We start from the raw sequence: 26,394 nt of genomic DNA, 5'->3' as shown, positions 1-26,394 counted from the left end.
GAGGGCTTATGTTTTTATCCATGCCTCTGTGTGTATGCTGTGAACATAATATGATCTGCTTCTCCGTCACTGTTGGAAACACCATCACCCCCTCCTATCAGTCAGGCCTATAACCAGGGCATCATCTTTGACTCAGCCCTGTCTCCAGACCCACAACATCCAGGCTGTGTCCAAACCTCACTGCTTCTTCCTCCATAAGCACTCTCCAATTCAGCCTTTTCTCTCTGCCCAACAGCTGAGAACTGCCCGGACCCATTTTGTTCTTCATATTATTGATTGATAATGCGATGACTGCTGGGAGTCCCCAATCATGGATCAGGGTCCCACTGTACTTGGTGCTGCACAAACACCCCACAAAAAGATGGTCCCTCCTCATCTCCCATTTTGACTCTCCCATGATGCCCTCCTTTCGGGCCCAATGTTCCCCTCCCCCAGTGGACAGTTCCCCTCCCCTGGCTCCCCCACTTTCTCCGTCACATCCAAGAACAAGCTTCTGGTCACGACCTCCAAGACACGTCTCAGGAAAGCTCCTCCCTCCCGTTCCACTCTTCTCTCTTATCACATCAGCCCCATGCCCTCTCTTCCGCTCTGCCAGCCTCCATCGCCCATTTAGCCACGGCTCTCACCCATGCTGCTCCTTGTGCACAGAGTTATCTATCTCCTTCCAATCTCACCCACTTCTTCTATGACACCTGTGGGAAACCGGCAGCAGATTACAGCCAGGAAGTGGGGCAGGATGGGCTGCTGAAGTTGGTCCTCTTTATTTGGCCTGTGAAAACACACGTACTCATTGGCACTCCCTCCGTCCTCCCTGCCTCCCCTGGTTACAGCCACTCTTTGCACTTTGGCTTCATTAGAACGTAGGGTCTCTGGGGCAGAGGGCCTCTCTTGCGTGGTGCTTTCACAGGGCCTAGCAAGCGCCTGAGTGCGGCCTCTGGGCGCTTCCTGTCACGCAGAGAGTCCATACCACATCAGAGAGAGAGAGGTAATGCGAAGGGCGAGTGAGAGAAGGAGCAACTGCAAAAGAGTGGGTGAAAGAACACGCGTGGTGCAGAGAGGGGTCGGGGATGCACGAGGAGGAGAGCTCATGCATCCTGGCGCAGGTAGAAGCCACCAGCGTTCCCGCTGAGTTGCTGAGATGGGATCAAAGGCCAGCTTGAATGAAGAAATTCAGGTTCCTGATGCCAGGCAGGCAAGGTGGCATTGCCTCACCCCTCCCTTGTACCGCACAGGTTGGAATCGAAGAGGGATGCGCTTCAGGTTTTTATCTTGCTGAAGCCTCCGGGATCGTCTTTTATATGAGGCCTTTGTTCTTTCCCACACGAGGGACTGTATTCTACCCACCTTTTCGCACACAGAAACCCCATGGACTTCAATGTGCACCCTTGCCCTGAGCTTGCAGAATGGAACCCTGGGAAAATCAAAGGCATTTGGGACCCAAAATTAGGCTCAAAGCTTCCTACCTCGGGCCTGCTCCACATGCGGCGAGTGCACTAGTTGGCCCTGGGAGGTGCAGTACAAGGAAGGGGCTCTGTTTTTAGCTTCCCGATGCAGGGACTGAATCAGATCCCACTCGCATGGGGAGGAGTAACTCTAGCTGAGTCATTGATCTAGGTGAGATCGGAACGAGGCCCTCAGCGGTCACCCCAAGGGTCAGAGACTGGGGGGCAGTTACACCACTGCAAACTCATGCTGGCAGCTCTGGATTTCCTGAGATCAGAACCAGGCCAAGCGAGAGGAGTCTGTGATGGGACAGCAGCAGGAAAACGGGAGACCCCAACGTGGACCCAACTCTTCCAAAAAGATATTCGGGGGTGGAAAGGTTCAAATCCTCTTTGGACGTTTTTCTGGAAAGCCTGCTCTAGTTCAACCACCAGATATGGGCTGGCTGCAGCAGGGCCTGTGTTACACAGAGTCAGACTCGATTATCACAATGGTGCCTTCCGGCTTTAAAATCTACTAACTGGACCCTTTGCTCTCATTTCAGAGTTTTCTCCTCTCAAAGGCAAACAGTTGCAGAGACACAATGGTTTCTCTGGGCTGCAGTTAAGATCCTTTCCCAGTAGCTGTGCCAATGCTGACCAATGCACCAGAAACTTCACGTGGGAACTTAGGACAGGAGAGCGGGGTTTTCACCACAGAAACAGAGCTTGCCCCATCTTCTGCTATTATGCTCCTATGGAACTAAACTAATCCAGGTTGCACAGGGCTACGCGTATACCTCGCATACACCACACACCAGTTCCCATGTTCACTGGCGCACACCCATTCACACACCACGCGGCTCAGTTCACACACTGCCCCACTCACACTCATTCACACACACTAACCATCCCCACCCTGTCTTGTGCCCCCCATCCTCCCGTGCACACACCACACACTTCCATTCACACATGCTCGCTCCCCGTCTCTCCTCTCCTCGCGTTGTCTCCTGCCATTCCAGACCCTCGGCGACACACACGCATCACACTCCCATTCACACGCCTGGGTACCACCGGCCTTCAATTACTACACAGCAGGATCACATTTCGACTCTTACATGCAAACCATTTCCATAATCATTGTCGTTGCTCCTCCGCTGTTGTAAACATGGATTAGGGGCTGAGAGACAGAGATGAGCCGTCCCTGTGGATTAACCTGCACGTTGTTTTTTGTGACAACACCAATATAAGATCCAGACTTCTGTTCCTTGCAACGTGACAGCTGTTTCCCAGCTCCGTCAATTAGCGCTTCAGAGAGATGCTATGAGCCATTAGCCTCTGGCCCTCCCTGAGAAGCTGCTGCAGCTTCGAGTCCTTCCAAGCACCCAGATTCCTCGGCATTCCCATGAAAACCTGACGTTTGCCTGCACAGAGAGAACCAGTGCATGTTCTTGTGATTGGCTTTAGTGCACCGAGGCGGGAACTACCCGACAATCTGCGTGGGTTGGAGGCAGAGCAGAGAGATCTGTGATGCGGGGACTTGACTGCATCCCAGGGGCAATGAATATGTCAGGGTTCGACGCCCATCGTGCCCCGTAGCCTGGAGGCTGAGCCATCCCCAGGGTGGCCCGTTCAGACTCAGTTCCACCTCTGGGATACACTCACCCTCTTGCCACATAACGCCCCGGCACACGGCTGGGCACTCAGGCTGGGCACTCCCCTAGCTGAACAACGGCAGGGCGGGGGCGACACCTGGATGCCACGCGGTGCCTTGTGGCAGGTCCTGAGTGTGGAATGGGCAGAGGTCTGAGGCCCTGGGAATGCGAGATCCTTCCTATGCCACGCAGAGGGCAGCATAGAATTAGGCACAGCGGCAAAGCAGAGATAACAAGGGGGTGAGTCCGATACACCACCACCAGCTGCTGTGCACATGGGCGGGGCGGTGGAGTGAGTCAGGGAAGAGCTTACAATAGCAACACCTGTTGTATTGGGTGTACGTTTCCTTCCAAGGACAGACAGACCATTGCTTCACCAGGTTCTTTGGCACGGTAACCCCTTTCCCCCCGTCACACCCCTGCCAACCCTATCGACTTGTTTACAGACCACACTGTGCATCCCCAGCCAGAAATTAGCTCCAGAAAGGTAAATTACACGAGCCAGAAGGTTTGATGGAACACACCCATTGGGTGGCTTGGAGATGCTATTAATGGAGAACTTTCACTAATTGCTTTTGTGTAATTGGGGGCTGCTACGCAGAACTGGGTAATAAACGAGAGCCAATTACATTTTCTCTCGGTATTTATTTTATTATGTTGAATTCATCAGCTGATGAAGAGCCCCAAGACGACGGCTCATAGCCTAAGGGAAGGGTCATTTAATTCCCCGCTTGGGAAAGCACAGAGGGAACTTTTCCCAGGTGCACAGACTAAACCTCTGTGCCACGAAAGAAGCCCAGGGTCCCACCCCCGCTGCCTGTCCTAGCTACTTAGACTGTAAGTTCTGGGGCAGGGACTGTCTTTTCCTGCACGTCTGTGCTGTGCCTGGCACAATGGGACCCCGGTCTGGGTCTGCGCAGCATCCGACACACTGGGGGTTTGATCTCAGTTGGGTTCTGCACAGTCCCTGGCCCAACGGGGGCCCTGATCTCAGTCGGGGTCTCTAGGCGCTACCATAGCAAATGTAACGAGTGGCTGGTACATCCACAGAGAAGAGTTTCGTTTGCCTTGCACGGGTTCACGGGGGAGACCACAGCTGCATCTCTTCCTCCCATTCCTGCCCCCCACCCTTGGCAAACCTGTGCGGCGAATGTTTATAGTGTTCTTGTGAGCGCTAGTCAGGGGGCCCAGCAAATGCACCTGCCAGCGCCCAGCGGCCTCTGCCTGATGTATCCGGCCAGCTGGGAGGTGTGGCCAAGCCTGCACATACTGCTTCTTCCAAACGCTGTCATCACCGTATGGAGCCAGGCTGCGGGAGAAGTGGTTTGTACTCCAGATCACCCGGCCAATCACCAGGCATGCTGGACGGCTCCTGCACTCAGCGGCTACCGCTTTGCTCCCTGCTGGCGTATGCCTCTGCCGTGGGGCAGAATCTTACCGATGTCCGGCCCTTGGCCGTACCGCTCAGCCTGTGTTCCCTGCCGTCCTGGCATACGAGCCATTTACCACCACCGGAGAACATTCACATTACGGCATCACCTGGGCGACAGACTTCAGCGTCCATGTAATTCATGGAGAGACTGAGTGAAGCCCATGCTGGCGCCCTGTCTAACTGAGCGATTATCTATGGCACGCCTCGCTGCAGTGTCTAAGCACCAGGGTATCCAAGGCACTGCTTCAGAGTTAGTGAAGTGACTGCCAGACAAATTCCAAGGTAGGGGGAAAGTGTCATTTTTCTTCAAAAATTATTAGTGAAGTTCTTTAAAAAGTTTCTTTCTGGTTAGTTTCTTTAAAAAGACCCTGATTTAGGAATATTCTTGCAGACTTACAAGCGGTGTGAGATTCGCCGAGACTCGTGGGTTCACGTTATTCATGCTGGCTACTGAACAGTTGTGAAAACGCTCCTGAATTCTAAGTATTGCATGAATCGCTATCGGTCCCAACGTTCAGACCAGACAGTGCGGTAGTTGCTTTCGATTGCAGGCCTGTCTGAAATATTTCAGCCAGGCAGGCAGGGAGCAGATACAAGCACCCTGAGGCTCCGCTAACCAATCCCAAATAGCTAGCCATCAACGCCAACAGCATGTGAACCAACTATCTGGCAAACACTTCTGAGGACCTGGTCTGTCCCTAGGGCCACAGGACGGGTTTGTGCACAACTGGTGTCCAAGAGAGGCTATATTCAGAGTGAACAGCATTGAGTTTTATTGACAACCGCCTGGACTGCTAGCACGGGGCCAAACTCCTCAGCCTCCCTACTCAGCATTTAGTCACTCTTTCCTCAGCAAAGTCTGCTGAATGGAGTATTTATGGTTGTTCTGGTCAATCACTGAAATGGTCCACTTGGAGGAATGACTTTCAGCGCTTCCTTGAGGAAATCTTTACCAAGATTGATTTTAGAATCAGAGAAATGTGGGGCTGGGAAGGGACCTCGAAAGGCATCTAGCCCAGTGGTTCTCAATCAGGGGCCCGTGTACCCCTGGGGGTACGCAGGGGTCTTCCAGGGGATACATCAACTCATCTAGCTAGTTGCCCAGTTTTACAACAGGCTACGTTAAAAGCACCAGCGAAGTCAGTACCAACTAAAATTTCATACAGACAATGACTTGTTTATACTGCTCTATAGACTATACACTGAAATGTAAGTACAATATTTATATTCCAATCCATTTATTTGATGATTATATGGTAGAAATGAGAAAGTCAGCACTTTTTGAGTACCAGTGCGGCTGTGACACTTTTGTATTTTTATGTCTGTTTGTGTAAGCAAGTCGTTTTTAAGTGAGGTGTAACTTGGGGGTACGCAAGACAACGGAGACTCCTGAAAGGGGGACAGTATTCTGGAAAGGTTGAGAGCCGTTAGTCTAGTCCAGGCCCCTGCACTGAGACAGGACCAAATAAACCTAGACCATCCCTCACAAGTGTTTGTCCAACCTGCTCCTAAAAAACTCTGTGATGGGGATCCCACAATCCCCCTAGGTCGCCTATTCCATAGCTTAACTCTCCTTGGAGTTAGAAAGTTTTTCCTGATATCTAACCTACAGTCCCTGGCTGCAAACTAAGCCGATTCCTTCTTGTCCTACCTTCAGTGGACCAGGAGAACAGCGGATTACTGTCCTGTGTATAACAGCCCTTAACATATTGGAAGACTGTTCTCAGGTTCCCCCCTCAGTCTTCTCTTCTCTAGACTAAACATGCCCAGCTTTTCACCTCTTCTCCGGAGAATTGCAATCGGACCCGGCCCAGCACCAAGCCACGAGCTGAAAAGCATCGGGTTGAGAAACACAAATCAGATCTTAGCGTGAAGGGAGTGAACCTCCTCTCTCTGCACTGCCCGGCAGGCCAGTCATTAAAACTCCTGCCAGGGAAGGCGCATTTCGGACTCTTCAGACAGTCCCACAGTGGATTAAGCCGTCGGGTTTACAGCTCCTTAGAGCCAGGGAAAGGGATCCTGACAGTACATAGTCATGCACATCAGCTCTCCTGCAGCATCCTGGCACTCCTCTGGCCTTATCAGCACCTCCGCTGCCCCACCCCCTTCCCCGGGAAGGGGGCAGGATTGCGGTGAAGGCTGCCCAAAGAGGGCAAACCGGGTGCATGGATGGAAGCAAGGAATGGGTGCCAGGCTATGGATGGGTATTTCTCGGCTTCCCCTACGGCAGGTTTTGTTATGAGCAGAACGGGAGGCCTTCCGAAAGCTCAGAGCAGCGCCTCACCCAGTGGAGATGTAACATTTAGACTCAGTCTTCCGCCTTGTCCACACAAACATTACCCCAGAGGAAATCAAACCGATTTAGCTAACCTAGGGCAAACTCCTTGGGGACACACTTCCATCAGTTCTAGCGGTTTGCTGGTGCTTGTGTAAATTTATCAACACAAATTCAACTGATACAAGCCAGCTTTAAATCAATTTAAGTGCATCTGTAACCCACACTCCTCCGGGGTGTGGTGCTCTGTCCCCTCTAATGGCACCAAGACCACTTAGAGATGAAAGAGTCTGCGGCAGCCTTGGCTAAGGGCCGTGCGGCTTTTCACTCATGCAGTAGAGGCTCATGCATTAGCTTCAGAAGTCCCAGGTTCGATCCCGCCCACCGACAACTGGGGTCTGTCGGCGTTACACATCCACACACGAAGTCGCATCTGTTGAAGTGAATGGGTCTGGATTCGTCCCTTTCATGAAACTGGTGCTGTGTGTGTGTGTGTGTGTGTGTGTGTGCGCGTGTGTGCTCACCTGCACGCACCAGGCCTTAACAATGGAGCAGGAAATACTCTGTCAGGAGCAAGCTTTCTTGTGCCATTCCAGCTGCTCCCCGGTACCAGCCAGGCTGGGGGTGAACCCATTGGACAGTCCATTTGCATCTCTGCTGCCGGGCTCAGAGGCACCCCCAAAAAAAGCAAGCGATTCAGGTTCAATTCTTGTCTCAGGTGACGATTCAGACCATTTCTTGTTTTATCCAAGGCCTTTGGGGAAAGGCCTTTTGTCATTTGCTATTTGCCTGTCCGGCACCAAACGCGGAGGCCTTCGGGCCCGTCTACACCATGTAAGTTATGAGTTCCGAGGGAGCTTTAGAAGGAAAATTAACTCGCATTTTCTGAAGCCCTTTTGCCCATGTGGCTTGGCTCCCCCCGAGCGCAGCACTCGGCTCCTTTGTTGCTGAGGAGATGTGCTAACATGGGAAATGCATCACGCGGTGGAGAGAGCCGGCCTAAGTCCACAGCTACAGCAGAATCCGAGAGGCAATAGAGGCAGAGAGAGGCGAAGTGATTTGCCCAGCATTCAGCCACTCGAGGGCAGAGCTGGGATTAAAACCAAAGAGCTCCCACCCCCCCCAGCGTCATGCTCCCTGATACGGCTGTTGCTTTAGCGCTGCGATAGCATTGAAGACAGAGAGAGAAAAACCTCAGCCCAAGAAGCACAGCTGCCTACCTGTTTGTCTGCTTACTGAGTGCTCGCTGCTGCTGCCTCTGAGTACCTCCCAATTCCTATCAGATTGCATGGGCTTGGCACCGTGGCAGGAGAGGGGAGAAGGGGTTTTCCCCCATTGTGCAGATGGTGAACCAAGGCACAGGGAAGATTTGCCTAGATTCACGCAGGGAGGCTGAGCTGGGAATTGAACCCATGTCTCGTGAGTCCCACCCCAGTGCTTTAACCATGAACCCCCCCCCCGTCATTCCATGCTACTAGAAATGCACAGGTGTATGGGTGGGTGGGAGTAGGAGGGGGTGTTTTTTTTCCCTAGGGCCTCACCTACACAGGACATTACCACACAAACCTTTTCTCCTCCACATGGGCCCACCTACCCCCTTCCCCCTCTCCCTCCCCCCCTTGTCTCCATTTCCATCTCAAGCCCCTCTCCCCTGGGTACTCTCTCCTGCTTCCATTTGCGCCTATATTTTACCGCCGAGCCTGCTGTCACTCACGTAACCTTGCCTGTTTAGTAATTTGTGGCAATAAAGTGTCACTGTAGAGAAAAAATACAGCATCCCCGTGGCGTATAAATCTCCAGTCCATAAATTGCGCAGTGCCGGCATGCGCCCCTCCCCTCTCTTTTTATGTAAGTGTGACCGTCTAGGAAGAAAAGGAGCCACGCTGGTGTGTGATCTTACAGGAGAGGGACCCTAACGAGCGCCGAGTGGCTGGCGTGTGCTGTGATTGCACTGGAGCCATGGGGCCGCGGCAGAAGCTTCCCAGAGCCAGACAGTAACGAAGACACAAGTTGCTGAGATGCACTAGTGACATTCCAGGCTCCCTCCCCGCCACCCTGTATCACCCTCCCTGCACCGGGCTGCAAAACAAACACAATCCAGGGATGGATTAAGAAATCCAGGGTCCCATTGGCACCATGATGCGGACCCTCCTTCCTCTGCTCCCGCTCCCACTTGGAGAGGCCCTTACCCAACTGGAGAGGCAGAGGGCAGCAGCCTAGGGGCCCCCTTGGGAGACTCTGCCTCCTTGGGAGTAACATGGGTCCCCCCTCTGATCCAGAGAGGCTGGAGGAGAAGCAGGGTGGCTCCCTAGTATGTACCCCAACAATCACAGTTTATCTGCTGCACGTGTGGGACCCAGTGCGCCTTCCTCCTCCGCCACACACTAAATCCTCTACCAGGATGGTGCTGGCAGGGGCTCCCCAGAGAAGTGGGCCTTGGAGCTTGCAACTAATTGACACATCTGGGGCAACTCCCATGTCCAACCTACTGTCGCAGGCTCTGTGCAGACTCAGGCAGACGCCCCTCCATTGGTTACATTCAAGACACATTTTCAAGGTTTCTTTGCAACCATTGTGGGCTAGAAACTTTCTTTTAGTGGGAGCAGGGATTCCAGTGTAATCACAGAAGCTGGGTCCATAGGCACAGGCCTATGGCTTCACCTGTCCCTGTCAATAAAAGCAGTAAGGGGCAAACCCCGTCCCCCTTCTCCTCCCTTCCCTCTACGAATGCAAAGGGCTCTGCCCAAAGCACAGAGCAGTGCAATGCTGCTACTAGGGGAGGGGGCAAGACTGGGGACCCTGCACCGCATGGGGGGGGGGGAGGAGGGAGCGGTGCAAACGCTTGCAGAGCCAAACCCAATGAGAGCTCCATGAATGCCACCAGTGCAGAGGGAACGTGCCAGGTCTGATCCATCCACTGCTTCGTGCATCCAGCAGCCGTTCCCCAACCCATGCAGGGGGAGGAACATGCAGCGACTGCACTGACAGCATGTGCTGTCCCCAGATGCAGGAGCTAGGAATGGGAGAGGAGGATCATGGGGGATAGCATCCAGATGTGGAGTGGGGCCAGAAGAGAGCGCTCCCCGATCGATCGCCATCCCGACTGGAGAGTTCGATCCAAGGACCTGGCTGTTGGGAAGGAGAGAAAGCGAGGGGGAAGAGAGGGAGTCCGGAACGGACAGCAAGAGAGGCTCTGGTGCGTGTAGCCAGAGCATGGCGGCCGTCGGGAAACAGCCTGGCCCCAGGTTGGCACATGCTTGCAGTGGCCTGGACTGCTCTTTGCCAGACATGGTAGAATGACACTCTCGCTGAAGGATGCTGCTTTTACCAGAAAAATGCTGTTCGCACTAGGAGAACCAGCATCGTCAGTACGGGCTCTGTCGCGCGGCAGGTCTCAGCCTTCTCCAGGGACGTGTCTTACTCCGTGGCTATTGCTCACAGACATTCCCCGATCAATTTTCAAACTACCCATACCAGTAAGAAATACAGTCATCTCTTTAGTATGTATTGGACAAGAGGAATGGTTTGTCTAAAGTGCTGAGACATACCTACTGCTAGGAAAAACCCATGAGCTATGAAAGCAATCTAGGCTGGGGACTATCCATATGAACACACCAAGCCGTGCATCCGACCTTGCTTTCTTTCGTCTTCTTCTTTATAGCCAGAAGTATTTAGTGTCATCTTGCTGCTATCCTTCTGGCTGTGCGCACGCACACACACACACACACACACACACACACACACGATAAGGGCACCAACGAATGCCCATCATGCATAAAGCTAGAGAGTCCCATATCGAAGTTCTGTCCCTGTTCTGGCATCCGCACTGAAATCCCGAACGTTACTTATGAATATAAATACACTTGTGAAATTTCATAGCCCGTCTAAAGCCCATACGTGGTTTTATCAAGAATGCATTCGCTTCCAGTCTCACCCACTCGTCAATGGAAAACATGGGCAACAGCTAACAACTCCCTGGAGAGGGACAAAACCCAAACGAACGGAGAGCGAAGGATGTTTGCAATGTTCTGCGTGAGCATTAAAAACACCATCAGGGAAGAGACGCGTCTCCCCAGGGGCTCAGGAATGGTGTGCGACATGGGGAGAAACACACAACTCAGGCATGAAAATTAACATGCCACCAATAGAGATGAAACCCATCAAACAAGCCACCCGAGCTGGTCGCTAACCACGAAACCAGACAAGTGCAAACAACCTCCTATCTTCCCCCCTTCCCATGTGCCATCTGCAAGTGAGAACAGACAGCACCGGCCATTCAAAGCCGCGCAACGTCACACAGCCTGCAAAGCAGAACAGCAGCATATGGACAACAGCCCCAAGTCAAACACGCCCTGGGATGATGCCGTGTGATGTGCTACCGAGGCTGAATGTGGCAAACAACCATTCGGGGAGCAGCTAGGGGGCAAGGAAAACAACAGAGCATAAGCCACCCCAACCCCCAAACAGGAGACAGGACAGGAGAGAGAGATTCTTCTTCGGCTCCTGCATCCCCGTCCCCAGTCCCCTGCAGAAACATGGGCTCAGTGCCCTTACACTGGTCTCTATCACTCGACCCAAGTGAGGACTTCAGCAATTTCCCACAAAGCAGGCCCGGAACGGAACTAACCCCTTTCAGGCTTCTAGCCTCTCCGCCGTCCCTCACTGCCCCCCGGAAAAAAAAAAAACCCTCACACATACAATCGCAGGCACACTGAGGAACCCGACTGAGCGGATTTCCCAGCGTGGCTCCAAGCAGCCGGCTGTTTTACCCTCCCGGCGCTGGTTCTAACCCCCAGGGGGCAACTGGGTTTGGGTGGGAAGGTCTGTACCCAGAACATGCTGCATCCAGCACAGCGCAGCGTAGTAAAGCATGGGACAAGGCATGCAGATCATCAAGCCATTGAAACCCGTCTGACGGCGGGCTCGAATGAACAACTCCTGCCCCATGGAGATTGCTAGGAAAAGCATTTAAGACCCTGGAGAGAAATTAGAGGATAACTTTGTCCACTGGCTCATTTGTCCATTCAAAGGTTGGTGCAAGGAAGTGTGGTCCAGGGGTGAGGGGGCTAGCCTAGAACACCTGGGTTCAATTCTTGGCTCAGCCACTGCCTTCCTGTGTGACCTTGGACAGATCACTTAATTGACCCCATGGCTCAGTTCCCCCCCTGTAAAATGGGGTGAATATCGTACCTCCCTGGAGCGGTTAGAGAGGCTGGAACGTATCATGACCATGAGGCACTCAGATACAGTGGTGCTGAGGGCAATGTAAGTACCCAGAGAGAGTGCCTGTTGTGGCTGTGAAGTCCTGAGTGGCCAATGGTGTGTAGCATCGTGACCACTACAAGGTTATTCATAGGTTCCAAGGCCAGAAGGGACCATTGTGATCAGCGAGTCTGACCCCCTGTAGAGCCCAGGCCAGAGACCTGCCCCACACTAATTCCCAGAGCAGATCTTTTAGAAAAACATCCAACCTTGATTTACCAAATGGTCAGTGATGGAGAATCCTCCATGCCCCTTGGTTAATTGCTCCAGTGGTTAATTACCCTCCCTCCTCTGTTCTTCTCCCCCCGGTAAGTGGGTCATTCAAGTGCTGCTGACCCCTTGGTATTGATGCGGATGCAACATGTAATTCCAGGTTGCTGCTGCCTTCCAGGGGAATGAAGATCCTTTCCAAGAGGACCACTCCCTGAGATGCCATTTCATTTGCACCTCGCTCTTCAGGATCTGGCAGCTCCAGGTGGGCTCCAACACAGGCAAACTGAACTGCAGTGTGCATAGCAGAGGGGGGGAAAGACTGTGGGGACTGGTCCTCCTGCCAGCCAGGCATCTTCCCAAAAGAGTGCGACAGGGCTAATGTGGGGTGCCGTTTATCACAATTCATACAGAAGCTCCTCTCCCACACACAGGCAGATGCAGGAGAGGTGGAAGCACCCGTAATTGGGACCAGCCCCATGCAAAATTCATTCCAGGTAATGAAACAAACGATCCCCAGACAGATGGATTTGCTGCTCCCTCCTTTCCTTGACCTATTGCTGTTTGGCTTGGACAGCTCAACGTGGCCTTATCGGCAGATCGGCTTGCAGCCGCGGCACTCTGCCAGCCTCCCTTGTTCCAGAGCACTGGGTAATATAATTTTTTTTTTTTTAATATTTATGGGCCAGATCACATGCCTTATTAAGCCAGACCTAAATCATTCCTCCACCAGCCCCCACCTCCAAGATCCTGTGGAATGTGCCTGCCATTAAACACGCAATTAGCCTGCATTTACAAATCTGCAAAAGGCTCTGGCCAGCCATTCATCGCTCACCAGTGGGGATTTTATTCCTCCCACCAGCTGAGTCCATCTTGTTCACTGTCTAATTAGTCACCGGCAAGCCAATTCCATTGGAACCGGCTGCAGTGCCACGAGCTACCAAAGTACTACGGCCTCCTCCTCAGAGAGCGGGGGACCGGCCCGTGTCTTTGGACAAGTAAATGTCTGAGTCCTGCCAGCTCTAGGACACAGACCTGGCCTGCTCCGGGCAGCTGCTGCGTGCTCTCAGTTTCCCTTGACCGTGGTGAGAGGTCCTGCTGGTGCTGCGGGGGCCCCCAAGGGGGAAAATGGGGACATCCCTCCCCCTCCTTAGAACCCCCCAGACCCAGAACTGTGCAGGGGAGAACACGCTTCTTGAGGGCAGTAAGACCCACGTGGCATCCCCTCTCCCCCAGCCATGTGGCTTTTGGGAGGGAGGAGCCGGCCCGAGAGCAGGTCAAGCCAGGACTATCGGACGCTGCTGATGTCATTCCCGACGTTGCACCCTGAACGTTCCATCCTCTGTGCTGATTGGCTGCTCGCCTCAACCCTCACCTGCGCCCCGCCTCCCACCCAGCCAATTCCCAGCTAGCGGAACCCCACGGAGAGGATTTCAATCACAAAACAAATGCGGAACTCACATGCCATTTGCCCCCATCACACAGTGGTCCCTCTGCTCATGCGGCAGACCCCTCCCCTCCATCCTTTGTCTATTTACATTGCAAGCTCTTTGGGGCAGGGACTGTCTCTTGCTTTATGTCTGTCCGGCACCTTGCACGACGTGGCCTGATTCTGCATTGCCACAATCCACGTGAGAAATAACGGATAAAGCCCCCCAACACCTGGCGGGATTGGAGCTTTCAGACCCTGCTCTTGTAAGCTACTGGGCAGCGCCAACGCCAGGAGTTGGTCGAATGCGGCCTGTTGACCTCAACAGAAGCTGACAATACTCAGCACCCTTTGCGGGAGGTGCTCTGCTCCTGGCAGGATTGGACCCCCGTCTCTCTGGTTGGCATACGTGTTCTGCACGCATCCCGCTTCTCCCACTAAATGAGCATCCGGCCAACAGGCTAGGAAAATACCAGCCCAGCAGGGGTTAACAGAAAGGCCCAGATGGAACGTGTCCATTGCTGATGTGGGCCCTGGCAGTGATACCACCTTGGAGGGGATCACTCCACAACCAGGGCTGGCTCGGTGCTTTGACGCTGTATGACCCCACCAGGAAAGGGATAGGATCAAAACAGATCAGGATGCGCTGGCCCAAGGGCACCCCAGACGGAGAGCCAGAAGCACCACCGCTCAGAACCACCACTAACCCAAGCCCCTCTTTCCCTGCTGCCTGGCTCGGACGATTCCAAAAGCAACGTGACAGAGCCGGATTCGTACTCCTCCACTGCTTAACGCCAGCGAGCGCCAGGGAACGGATCATTCAGCAAAGCCAAGGAGAGAAACAAGCAGCATTTAACCATTAGCATGTGTGTAAGGAGACCCTTAATAAACTCTTTTCCCTCGTTCCTGTCTGCCTTGCTCCGGGCCACTAATCCAATTGAGCAGAGCTCAGCGCTTGTAACAAAGCTGTGACACATTTGTCAGGTCCCTGACTAGACCCATGGCTAATTTTACAACACTAATTTATCTTAGCATATTATATCGCTTTAATTTCGTCCCCCTGGATCCCATTACCACCGCCGTACCTTGTAGCCAATGTGTACCGGTAATTGCTATTATTAGCAACGTACTCCACTGGAGATGCCCTGCAAATAAAGGGAGCAACAAGCAATCCAGCCATCAGGCCAGCATGCACTGAATCAGAAAGGGAAGCAGGCCAGCCCGCCAGGAAAACGAGGCGGCAGAAAGAGGAGGAAAAGGTGGCACCTGGACATGGACAAATGGGATGAAATAAAGGTTTTGGTGACACTGGTGTAAATCCGGAGTGACTCCGCCGGCAGCAAAGGAGCCAGGCTGGTGTAAATCCGGAGTGACTCCACCGGCAGCAAGGGAGCCAGGCTGGTGTAAATCCGGAGTGACTCCGCCGGCAGCAAAGGAACCAGGCTGGTGTAAATCCGGAGTGACTCCGCCGGCAGCAAGGGAGCCAGGCTGGTGTAAATCCGGAGTGACTCCACCGGCAGCAAGGGAGCCATGCTAATGTAAACGTGGAGCCACTCTAATGCTCTGCATTTACACCCCGGCTTTCCCAGTTGCAATCGACTCCCCTGTGTTATGCAAACAATGGTGATTCCAATTTGAAAGTCATCCTGCCCTGCAATCTAGGGACAGATACATATTTTTTAAACGCAGCAGCCCAGAACTTTTAATGACCTCACTGCTTCTGATGGGGTTCCAAATTCAGGTCAAGGAGTTCCCCCTGCGTTAGTCAGAACAGTCCCAAGATACTCCTGGGGCCACTTCATTTTACCGCTGTCTAGCTTGTGACATGTCCCTGTGTCACTACACAACATCTGCACATGGTGACACGACAGCTCAGTCTTGGATCGCAAAGCTGAGAGGAGACAATTTTATCTAGGGAGAGAAGGGCCAACCGCTCCCCACAACAGACTGTGCCAAGGAGGCAGAAGGCAATTGCTTGTGTGCTGGACACCGGCCAGAGCAGGTAGGTGGGTTCCATCTACCAAGGCTAGAGGTGATATTCAGCCAGCAAAAGCCATCATCAAAGATGGTGCAGCGTCCCTTGCACTGGTTCGGGACTGACTGAGAGACCTGCTTGTTTGGAATCACCAGAACCACTCTGCTTTCCTGGAGAGTCTCCCAAAGAAATGCTGACCCTGCTCAGCTCAAGAACAAACGTTGACGCTGCTTATCCAAGAATGGAGCCCAAGTCGTGCTGGCAGGAAACCTTTCCACAGAACCCCCTTCCGTGAGCACTCAGAGATCTGCACTTTCATGTGTCGCCCAGCTGAAGCTGGATGTCTCTTCCCAAGAAGCTAAATAACTAAACAAGTGGCAAAAGCACGGTCTAAAAGCTCCAAATAAATAACGAGGCAGCACCTGCCTCCTTGGCAGTCAGCATCGGGAGGAGAGGCCTGGAGGGGGGGGGGCACGGCAGGCTAGATTCCGAGCTCCTGGATGCGCCGTCTGGCAGTGATGCTCAAAGCAAAACAAATGGGTCTGTGACTAAACAACCTCTTACCTTTCCACCGGTCTGAATTCCCAAGGGTGTCCCCGATTTCTCATCAAATTCCTCGGGATTCCTCCACACGCTGCACTTGACCCTGGCGGGGTAGAACTGGGATTTCCTTTAAAAAGGAAAGAGAAATCTACTGTCAGAGATTGGCACTGCTACTTTGTCGCCACCATTTTTCTGGGTGGGATTTCCCACGCTCACTCCTCTGGGTGGGGCCCCGCTTCTGGCTGAGACTCGGTAGCTGGTGGCCAGAACAGCGTGCATGGCTCATCGAAGTAAAAAAAATAATTCTCATAGGGTTGTTCCTGCCCCATCCCGAAACGTGTGTTAATTTCGTTAGTTCAATGTATACGGACTGGGGTGGGAGAGGTGTCTGTTTGCACCGGCGTGGTCTTCGATCTGATTTAAAGAAATAATATGAACCAGTTTGGAAAAGAGAAGACTGAGAGGGGACATGATAGCAGTTTTCAGGTATCTAAAAGGGCGTCATAAGGAGGAGGGAGAAAACTTGTTCATCTTAGCCTTTAAGGATAGAACAAGAAGCAAAGGGCTTAAACTGCAGCAAGGGAGGTCTAGGTTGGACATTAGGAAAAAGTTCCTAACTGTCAGGGTGGTTAAACACTGGAATAAACTGCCATGGGAGATTGTGGAACCAGGGGCAGGTGCCCATGTGCACGAGGAGCACCTAAGATTGTCAACTGAGTCAGGGTTGGGTCTTTGCTCCTTGTTGGTACAGGCTTGGGCCAAACCCAAATCAAGGCCTTAAGTTATTAAGGGAATAAATGAGGATCATAAAGTATAGCCCCAAACTTACGATTGGCATTTAATGGATCAGCCACATACGAGAGTTTGGGTGAATATTCAGGCTCATTAACTTTCCTTGGTGCTTTTTTTAATGCTTTGCATTAGGAGATAATCTGCGCATAGCACATTTAGATGCTTTGCAATAGGCCAGCGGCTTTCAGCCTTTTTTCATTTGCGGACCCCAAAAATATTTTGACTGGAGGTGCGGACCCCTTTGGAAATCGTAGACATAGTCCGCGTTGAAAACCACCACAATAGGCATCTCTACCTCATTTTATAACCCAGTTACAACGAGTACATCTCACGCCATTGGGGCTGCAAAGGGACTTTCCCAAGAGCAGCAGCAACTTTCGGAAATGTTAGTGTCCCATCTGCATTTAGGGGGTCACCCCAAAGCCCTGGGAAATCGACAGAAGACTTTCTGTTGACTTCAACAGGCCACAGCAAGGGTTAAAAGAACCCGACCCCAAAGGCCTGTAAACGATAAATAAATAAGTGAAACCTCATTGGGCATCTGTGCGGCTGATTGAGAAACTCTCATTTGCAAAGCGCTGGGAAATAATTAAAAAGTTTTCCCGGAGCCTAAGGAGGGAAGCAGCCCGTTTGTCACGCCAGCAGCGTGTGGCGCGCTGCAATTTATCACACCTGTCAGGTGTCAGGCGCTGAAATATTTAACTCCGCCAGCCCCGAGCCGAGCCTGCGCCGCGCCCCATCACTCACAGCAGATTCTGCCGGACATATGGGAGCCAGCGATCGAGGGAGCTGGCAATGATGGACGGAGATGACAGAGGGCTCCCCCGCCCTTCGCCGGCTCGGCTGAGAGGCCGACAGGACTGTTTTACAGCTCTGAATTGCAGATGAAGTAAACAGACAAGGCCGGGTTGGAACTGAATCACAGCGCCAATTCGTCACCACCTGTCGGAGAGCAGTTGAGGCTGCCCAGAGTGATGGCGGGAGGGAAATGGGAGAGAGATCCTGGATGGATAGGGAAATTCCTAGTTGATTCCTCAGATCCATCCACAAAGATGCAGCTCCCAAGGGGTAAGCAAGGAGCACACGACCCAGGACGCTAAGGGGGAGCTTTATCTAGGACCCTGCCCAAGACAGACCCCTAGGGAGACACCCGGAGCCAGAAGAAGATAGATATCAAGGTGTCAAGTTAGAGCAGTGTGATGCAGGGGACAGGGCACGGGGCTGGGAGTCAAGGCAGTTGGGATCCTTGTCCTGGCTCTGCCACTCAGTGACCTTGACCTCAGTTTCTCCTCCTGCCCTCTGTTTCTCTTGTCTGGTTAGACTGTAAGGTCCCCAGGGCAAGGGCTGCCTCTCCCTAGGTGTGTATGTTGCACCCAGCACAATGTGGCTTAGATCTGAGCTGGGGCCTCTACTGGTCACTGTAATACAAAGAATTAACACTAACCAGGTACGACCCGGCTAAACCCCAGGGACACAGCAAGACGACAGGATATGCCCCAGGGAAGTTTCCATGAGCCAGAGGAGGGACAGATGCCTCCGGTGTAACCTGGACCTGTGCCTCCCCAAACAGCCTGGCCCCTGCCCCCTCCCACTTCCCATCCCCCTCAGAACCTCTGACCCATCCAACCCCCCACCCCACTCCTTGTCCCCTGACCGCCCCGTCCCGGGACCCCACCCCTATCCAAACCCCCCCTGCTCCCTGTTCCCTGACTGCCCCGACCCCTATCCACACCCCCACACCTATCCAACCCCCCCACACACATTCCTCATCCCCTGACCGCCCCCTCCCAGAACCTCCACCCCCTACTCCCTGTCCCCTGACTGCCCCCCGGGACCCCCTGCCCCTTATCCAACCGCCCCCGCTCCCCACCCCCTTACCATGCTGCTCAGAGCAGCAAGAGCTTGAAGCCCTGCTGCCCACACTGCCCGGCAGGAGCTGCGGACCAGAGCGCGGGCGGTGTGGCGATCTGAGGCTGCAGGGGGACGGGACAGCAGGGGAGGGGCTGGGGGCTAGCGTCCCCGGCCGGGAGCTCAGGGGCCGGGCAGGACGGTCCCGCAAGCCGGATGTGGCCCGCGGGCCGTAGTTTGCCCACCTCTGGCCTAGAGGACTCTTGAGCGCTCTCCTTGCCCTCCGTTGCTATGATTGCAGGAAAAGAGGGAGGCCCATTGGCAGGTGACATGACAGGGGAGAAGTTGCACTCAGGCTGTCCCGTGGATAAAAAAGATTCCAGTCTCCAGGGGCTGCCCAATCCAGGACCCTTCACCAGCATGAAACCCACTTTGTAATTCTTGGGGGGAACAAAGCACACACTCACACACCGGTATCGTGGCTATTTCCCTGGCAACCGGATGGAAACCATAAGAACATCAGAGCGGCCACACAGGGTCAACCCAAAGGTCCATCTAGCACAGGTTCATCAATGGCCAACGCCAGGTGCCCCAGAGGGAATGAACAGAACAGGGAATCATCAAGTGATCCATCCCCTGTCGCCCATTCCCAGCTTCTGTCAGAGACTAGGGACACCATCCCTGCCCATCCTGGCTAATAGCCATTGATGGACCTATCCTTCGTGAACTTATCTAGCTCTTTTTTGAACTCTGTTATAGTCTTGGCCTTCACAACATCCTCTGGCAAGGAGTTTGACTGTGCATTGTGTGAAGATATTACTTCCTTTTGTTTGTTTTATAACTGCTGCCTATTAATTGCATTTGGTGTCCCCTAGTTCTTGTGTTATGAGAAGGAGTAAATAACACTTCCTTCTTTACTGTCTCCACACCAGTCATGATTTTATAGACCTCTATCATATCCCCCCTTAGTCGTCTCTTTTCCAAGCTGAAAAGTTCCAATCTTATTAATCGCTCCTCATACAGAGCCGTTCCATACCCCTAATCATTTTTGTTGCCTTTTTCTGAACCTTTTCCAATTCCAATATACATTTTCTTTTGAGATGGGGCGACCACATCTGCACACAGTATTCAAGATGTGAGCGTACCATGGATTTATATAGAGGCAATATGATATTTTCTGTCTTATTATCTCTCCCTTTCTTAATGATTCCCAACATTCTGTTCACCTTTTGACTGCCGCTGCACAGTGAGTGGATGTTTTCAGAGAACTATCCACAAGGACTCCACAATCTCTTTCTTGAGTGGTAACAGCTAATTTAGACCCCATCATTTTATAAGTATAGTTGGGATTATGTTTTTTCCAATGTGCATTTCTTTGCATTTATCAACATTGAATTTCATCTGCCATATTGTTGCCCAGTCACCCAGTTTCGCGAGATCCCTTTGTAGCTCTTCGCAGTCTGCTTTGGACTTCACAATCTTGAGTAGTTTTGTATCATCGGCAAAGTTTGCCACCTCACTATTTACCCCTTTTTCCAGATCATTGTTGAATATGTTGAACAGGACTGGGCCCAGGACAAACCCCTGCGCGACACCACTATTTACCTCTCTCCATTCTGAAAATCATGAGGCGCCTGCAACACTTACAATGCAAACCACTGAGTAATTCTGTAAACAGGCCCCGGCTCTGTAAAATCCTGAACGAGGACCCAGAATCTTTTGCAAATTGTGGCCAATTTCAGAGGGAAATTCTAGATTGACAGGATCCAACTGGGCTCGCCTGACACAAGAGGCATTTAGCTGGGATCCCACCGGGAGCTCCATATGCACTGAATGTAACATATCACCCACTCACCTGGATACCCTTGCAAGATGGAGGTCTTGATGAATTCACACGATCGCAGGAGGACTAAGCAGCACACCAAGCTGAGGCCTCCAACGCACACAGACAGCGGAGACAAAAGCTAAGTCACGCACACAGACACACACATCCCATGAGGGACGAGAACTCTGGGTCTCGAGCTACAGAAATGCAGTCGTCTTCCAAAGAAAACTCCATCCACCTCCTCTTCTCAGGCTTCTAGTCACTACACTGTTCAGCCAGCAGAGGGTACTGGCTCACACCCACACACAACATTAGACAGCACCGAGGTCTATCTGAGCAGTCCTGATTCATTTTCCCTAGACAACAGCAACCAGCACTCCCAGAAGCTATGGGGCCTACTTCTCTTCTCACCGATCCTGGTGGCGATCGGGGGATATCCCCTTGAAGACAATGAAGTTCCACGGGTGCAAGCGAGAGGAGCTTACATGATAAACTCCGTCCAATAAAGGGCAGGAGTGTGTATTTAATATTTATTTTAATATATATGTACACAGATGTTGAATCCCTGCGCTGTGTGACATTAATCTCAACCCTTTAACCATGGCACACAAATGCATGCACAGACACACAAACACACACACACACACACACTTTTCAGCATTGGGCCAAATTTAGGTGGATTTTCATGGGGACAGCAAAAGGTACATCCCTGACTCCAGCGAGACACCCCACTGCTAAATATCACAGCCTTGTTCCAAAGCCGGGAGGTGCAAGAGCATCTCAGTGAAACAGAATCATAGAATTCATCATTGTAAGAATCATAGAACTGGAAGTGACCTCGAGAGTCCCCTGCACTCATGGCAGGACTAAGTATTACCTGATCATCCCTGACAGGTGTTTGTCTGGGCAAAACAACATTCGTTTCCCTAACTTCATTCTGAGAAAGTTAAACTGGTTTTGCTGCAATTTCCCCAGAACATTTCACGCTGAAGCAGACGCTCCGAATGGGACATCTCAGCCCCAATGGTTAAAGTTGGTAATTAACAATCACGGAAAATAGTCTTGTAATCAACTGTGGTGGGCAACCTTAACGATAGGCATCACATCTGTAGTAAGTTACACCCCCACTTATTGACCAAAGGAAATCATTTTCCCTGCCTAAAGCCAGTTGCTCTAAAAAAAGCTGACCTCACTAGTACCAAGAAATGCAGAGGCAATAAATTCACAGGGCCCTACAGCAATGCTATGATGTATTCGCTAGACGGTGATTTCGGTCTTCTCCCTTTGCGGGTGCACAACCCAAAACCCCCCGCGAAGGGGCTAGAATTCTGCAAGACAGGTGCTTAGCACTCTCCGAAATTCAGGCCCCTTGGAGACGTCTCAATCTGGGAGCAGAGTCGTCCAAAAATCAATTTTGAAATGTAAGAGTTGGTTCTAAAGCACTCCCACTGGTCACCTGTTGGGGACGCCGCCTTGTGCTGGAGTGATCGCTTCTGGAATGGCAGCAAAGAAAAAACACCGTTGCCTCGGTAGCCGTCAGGAGAGCCTGGCATTTTTATTGGTCTCTGCCTTCGCTCACATAAATAAAACGACAGGAACTTTATTTACTAGCTTAGAAAGGCGGAGAGATGAAGAAGCAGCTGAACGGGGAAGCCAAGTGAAGCCCAAGGAAGATTTTCAACCTGGGAATAAGAGAAACAAAGCCCTGCTCTATCAGTGGACCAAACTGGAACCCCTGCGGCGGGCCGTATCGACGAATCGGATGTGGCTCAGGAACTGTGGCCGGCACGGCACGTCCTGAGCTCTCCAAGCAACTTGCGGCTGGGGATCGGCGGTGGGCAGGGAGTCGCTGGGGACGTGCTGGACTTTGTTGGCTGAAATCACGAGTGCAGCGGAGCCACTGGGGAGCAAAGAAAGGGTCCTGTTCTTTGTTTGAATTGACGTAAGGGCGCTGTTTATTGACCAGGCCGAAGGATCTGGCAGAGCAGCGTCATTTCAACCTGGCTCTGAACAGTAGCTCAAGAAATCGCACAGCGAAGCAGCATCGACAAAAGCCCTGTCTATTGCGGGTCTGAATTCCAGCCAGAGAGGGTCTCCCACTCAGCAAGGGTGTCCCCCAGATTTTTGGGCCCGAAATTGAGCAAATGGCACCCTGACCTGATGCCCAGGGGTCAGAGCATCGCTCAGGTTTGGCCCCGCAACCCCCTCCTTCATGAGGGAGGGGCCGTGGGGCAGCCAGTGCTGCCCCTCCTCGCCCCTGCCTCTGGGATGCACTGTGCGCAACGTGCGTGTGGCTGCGGGCACCACACCCACTTACGCGCCCTTGGGTGCCCGGCCGGTGTATTGCAGCCAATGAAAAAGGAACCCTACTCCCAGCGTCTCCTCCCACTTCCAGGGGTGTAAATCAGGAGTAACTCCCGTGGGGTCTAGGAGCTAACGCCGGTGCACAGGAATCGGGGCCTGCATTTCAACAACTCTCCCTGTGGCCAAAGAGAGAAGATTGGTCGTGCCCACATGAACCTCAGCTAAATCAGAGCCTGCTGCAGTTTGACTGAAGTCAGGGCAGGGGCAGAAGCAACAGCTAAATTCACTGATTACACAATCCATTGTGAGTGATTCGCCTGGTTCTTGTGCTTAATGGGGCAAAAACGCCCATTGGCTCCCATACGGACACCTAACCCCGCTGAGAACCAGGCTACTTATTCAGAGGCCGACAGACAGGGCGTGGCTTGAATCCAGCTAGCGCAGGTAACAGTAGCAGCAAAGATAGCACAGCGCAGGCTCCAGAGCGTGCGCGTGAGCCCAGGACGTACCCAGAGTCTGTGCCAGCCTTGGGCGGCCCGCGCTGTGCTCTCTGCACTGCCGTTGGTACCCTCACTAGCGGAATCCAAGCTAGCTCGTGTAACGTGCACAGATTCACTGTGAAGCCACTGGAGCTGCCGTTTCCACGGTAAGCTCTTCGGGGCAGGGGGTTGCATGTGTCGGGCGGGGCACCGGATACACGACATTAAGTGAGGAATCCTGCTGGGCCCGCTTTGCGGAAATCAAGGCTAGTTTCCCACTCCCCACAGGAGAAGTGAGAAACACCAGTGCCCCAGCAGAGATGGTGCCAGCGGCATTCCCAGGGGGGTTTAAAGCATCTATCGCTGGGCTCTTGGGCGCTGAACGATATTGTCTGCCAAACACTCATCTCCTGGGTTGGAGGAGGTGGAGAATCTGGAAACGACAACGCAATGCATCCGCTTTGCTGAGAGCTTCCCCGCAGGCAGGTGTGGAGAGAGATGCAGCTCTCATCCAGACGCCCCCAGACTCTGACATGTAGAGTTTTCTCAGATCTTAGCCTAAACCGCCGACTACCCCACCAAGCAAAGACTCAGGTGCGCAGCTGCATCACGCATGCCCCACCCCTAACCACCGCACTGATGTTGTGGAAAAGGGGCTCGTGCACGGGCTGGAGGCAGGACAGTGAAGTTCAGAGGCAGGTAATGCCATCGAGTGGCTCCTAACCGCCACAATAATGGTCCAGGAGGCCACCTGCCATCCAACAGCAAACCTTCATTCCCTGCCCCACTGAAAGCCTCAGCCACCAGGCATGCAGGACAACACACTAGAAAAGCCATCACAGCCAGGCAGCCTGCACCAGGCCCAGGGCAATGAGCTAATGGTGACCTAATGGGTCTCTTCCATTATTCCCATCTGTGGTCCCATGACTCAGTATCATGCTGATCAATAGGAGGCCGTTTGTCAGTGAGACCAGCATCATCCCCGGCTGATTTCAGACGACACCTCTGGCCCTGACTCAGCCAGCGTGATGTCACTCTTGCAGGGTCCGTGCACAAGCCCAGAGATGGTGCAGAAGATTGAGGGGCATTGCCATTTTCTCCTGGACAAGAAGCCAGACCCATCTGCTTGGTGGGGGTCTCCGGGGACAATGCCAAGGCGGGGATCCTAGCAGCGTGTCCAGAGCACCCTGCAGAAGCTCCACTGAGGCCGGGAGTGTCACCTGGGAGGACTCCAGTACTCAGTGGTCAAAGCAACTGAAACAGGATGGGGAGCTGTCACCGTCCCAGACTCCCAGCTCCCTTTCCTCCTTGCCCACGCCAGAGCCTTGTTCAGCCAAGCTCGGGAGAGGAAGACGAGCTGCCCTCCTCACCTCCTTACTTTAACCCAGTCAACAGCCAAGCAGACAATGCCTCCAATGCCCTACCTCGGGATCTCCAGTCCCTCTCTCCAGCCAGGGGACTCTCACAGGTGGTATCCTGACCCCCTCCCCAGCCAGGGGCCCACTGGACCTGAATTCTGGTCTTGCTGTAGGCAGTGGGGGTAGTTACTACTCTACGCTGGTCTAACCAGCGCCTACGTGAAGAGAGATCAGGGCTCTCTCACTCCATCCTGAGAGGCGGACCAGCCAGGTGTCTGCCTGGGACACCCAAGGGTGTGAGTCCTGTACAGCTACTGTGCAAGCCAGGGACGACTGTCACTGCTTCCCCGTAGGTACCGGTCACCACAGCCAATTCCCTGAGGCTCTCTCGTAGCTCTGCTCGGAAAGGGGAAGGCCCAGCTTCTGGGATATGGTGCCCGGTAGAAAGGCAGGGTGGCCTAGTGGTTAGAGTGCTCACCCAGGAGACCCGGGTTCAGCTCCTTGCTCTGCCACAGACCCCGTGACCTTGGACATGTCACTCAGACCTTGCCCTACCCAGCTCGCAGGTGCCCTGCTGCCCGGTGGCATGCTCCGCTCTGAGGCCCGGGCTCCCCACACATTGTACGGAGAGAGTCAAGCACCGACCACAGAAACCTCGGAGCCTGCGGGGGTGGCTGGCATCCCAGCAGCGGTTTTGTGAATGCCAGTGGTATCTAAATGCTGGACGTAGGTGCCCAGAGAGGCATTTAGGCCCCTAAGTCTCTCTGTGAATCTAGCCCGGCAACTCTGTGCCTCGGTTCCCCATCTGAGGCAGCAGCCTTGCCTTGCCTCACAAAAAGAGGTACTTCTGTGGCACCTGTCACCGTAGCAGCTGCAAGGTCAGGAATCAGGGCCTGCCGCTGAGCCAGTCTCCAGACAACCTAACGAGCGCAGCTGGCCTGTAGCAGGGACGAATCGGCAGCCTGGCCCTGAAGCCCAGCAGCAGTTCAGTGGCTGCTCAAAACATTTGCCTACAGCTGTGATAGCTTCTGTGCCTGCTTGTTTGCAGCCTTGCTCCCACCTTATTCCAGCCCGAAGCCCTCCCTCGTCCAGGTAACCCAGTCCCAACCCTCAGCTCCGATTCCTGACTTCGGCGCTGACCTTGGCTCTGGCACCTGGCCTCAACCCTTGGGTCCGATTCCTGGCTACCAACTCCTGCTCTAACCACTAGGCACAGCACCCCACATCCCGGTCACTGCCATGAGCACTTCATGATAGTTAGTATATCTATCCTTCGAACCATAGAACATTAGGATTGGAAGAGACCTCAGGAGGTATCTAGTCCAACCTCCCACTCAAAGCAGGGCCAACCCCAACTACATCATCCCAGCCAGGGCTTTGTCAAGCCTGACCTTAAAAACCTCTAAGGAAGGAGATTCCACCACCTCCTTAGGTAACCCATTCCAGTGCTTCACCTCCCTCCTAGTGAAATAGTGTTTCCTAATATCCAACTTAGACCTCCACCACTGCAACTCGAGACCATTGCTCCTTGTTCTGTCATCTGCCACCACTGAGAACAGCCGAGCTCCATCCTCTTTGGAACCCCC

The 26,394-nt window shown here is 53.1% G+C and overlaps 1 protein-coding gene across 8 annotated transcripts in view; it reads right to left on the bottom strand.

Annotated features, from left to right (window-relative positions):
• Nucleotides 1-26,394, bottom strand: part of CNTFR (ciliary neurotrophic factor receptor) — a 438,526-nt gene that overhangs the window by 331,892 nt on the left and 80,240 nt on the right. For all 8 annotated transcript variants that reach the window (XR_004646219.1, XR_004646220.1, XM_034774357.1 and 5 more), the window contains exon 2: nucleotides 16,224-16,329. Coding sequence is in view for 3 of the 8 variants with exons in the window: in XM_034774360.1 (XP_034630251.1) it covers nucleotides 16,224-16,329 (106 nt within the window). In the remaining 5 variants the exon portion in view is untranslated. The remainder of the gene's footprint in view (nucleotides 1-16,223; nucleotides 16,330-26,394) is intronic.

Source organism: Trachemys scripta, chromosome 6 (genome assembly GCF_013100865.1).
Source record: "Trachemys scripta elegans isolate TJP31775 chromosome 6, CAS_Tse_1.0, whole genome shotgun sequence".
Classification (NCBI taxonomy): domain Eukaryota; kingdom Metazoa; phylum Chordata; order Testudines; family Emydidae; genus Trachemys; species Trachemys scripta.
The sequence above is the reverse complement of the archived record's forward strand: the minus strand, read 5'-3'. Positions and strand labels throughout refer to the sequence as shown.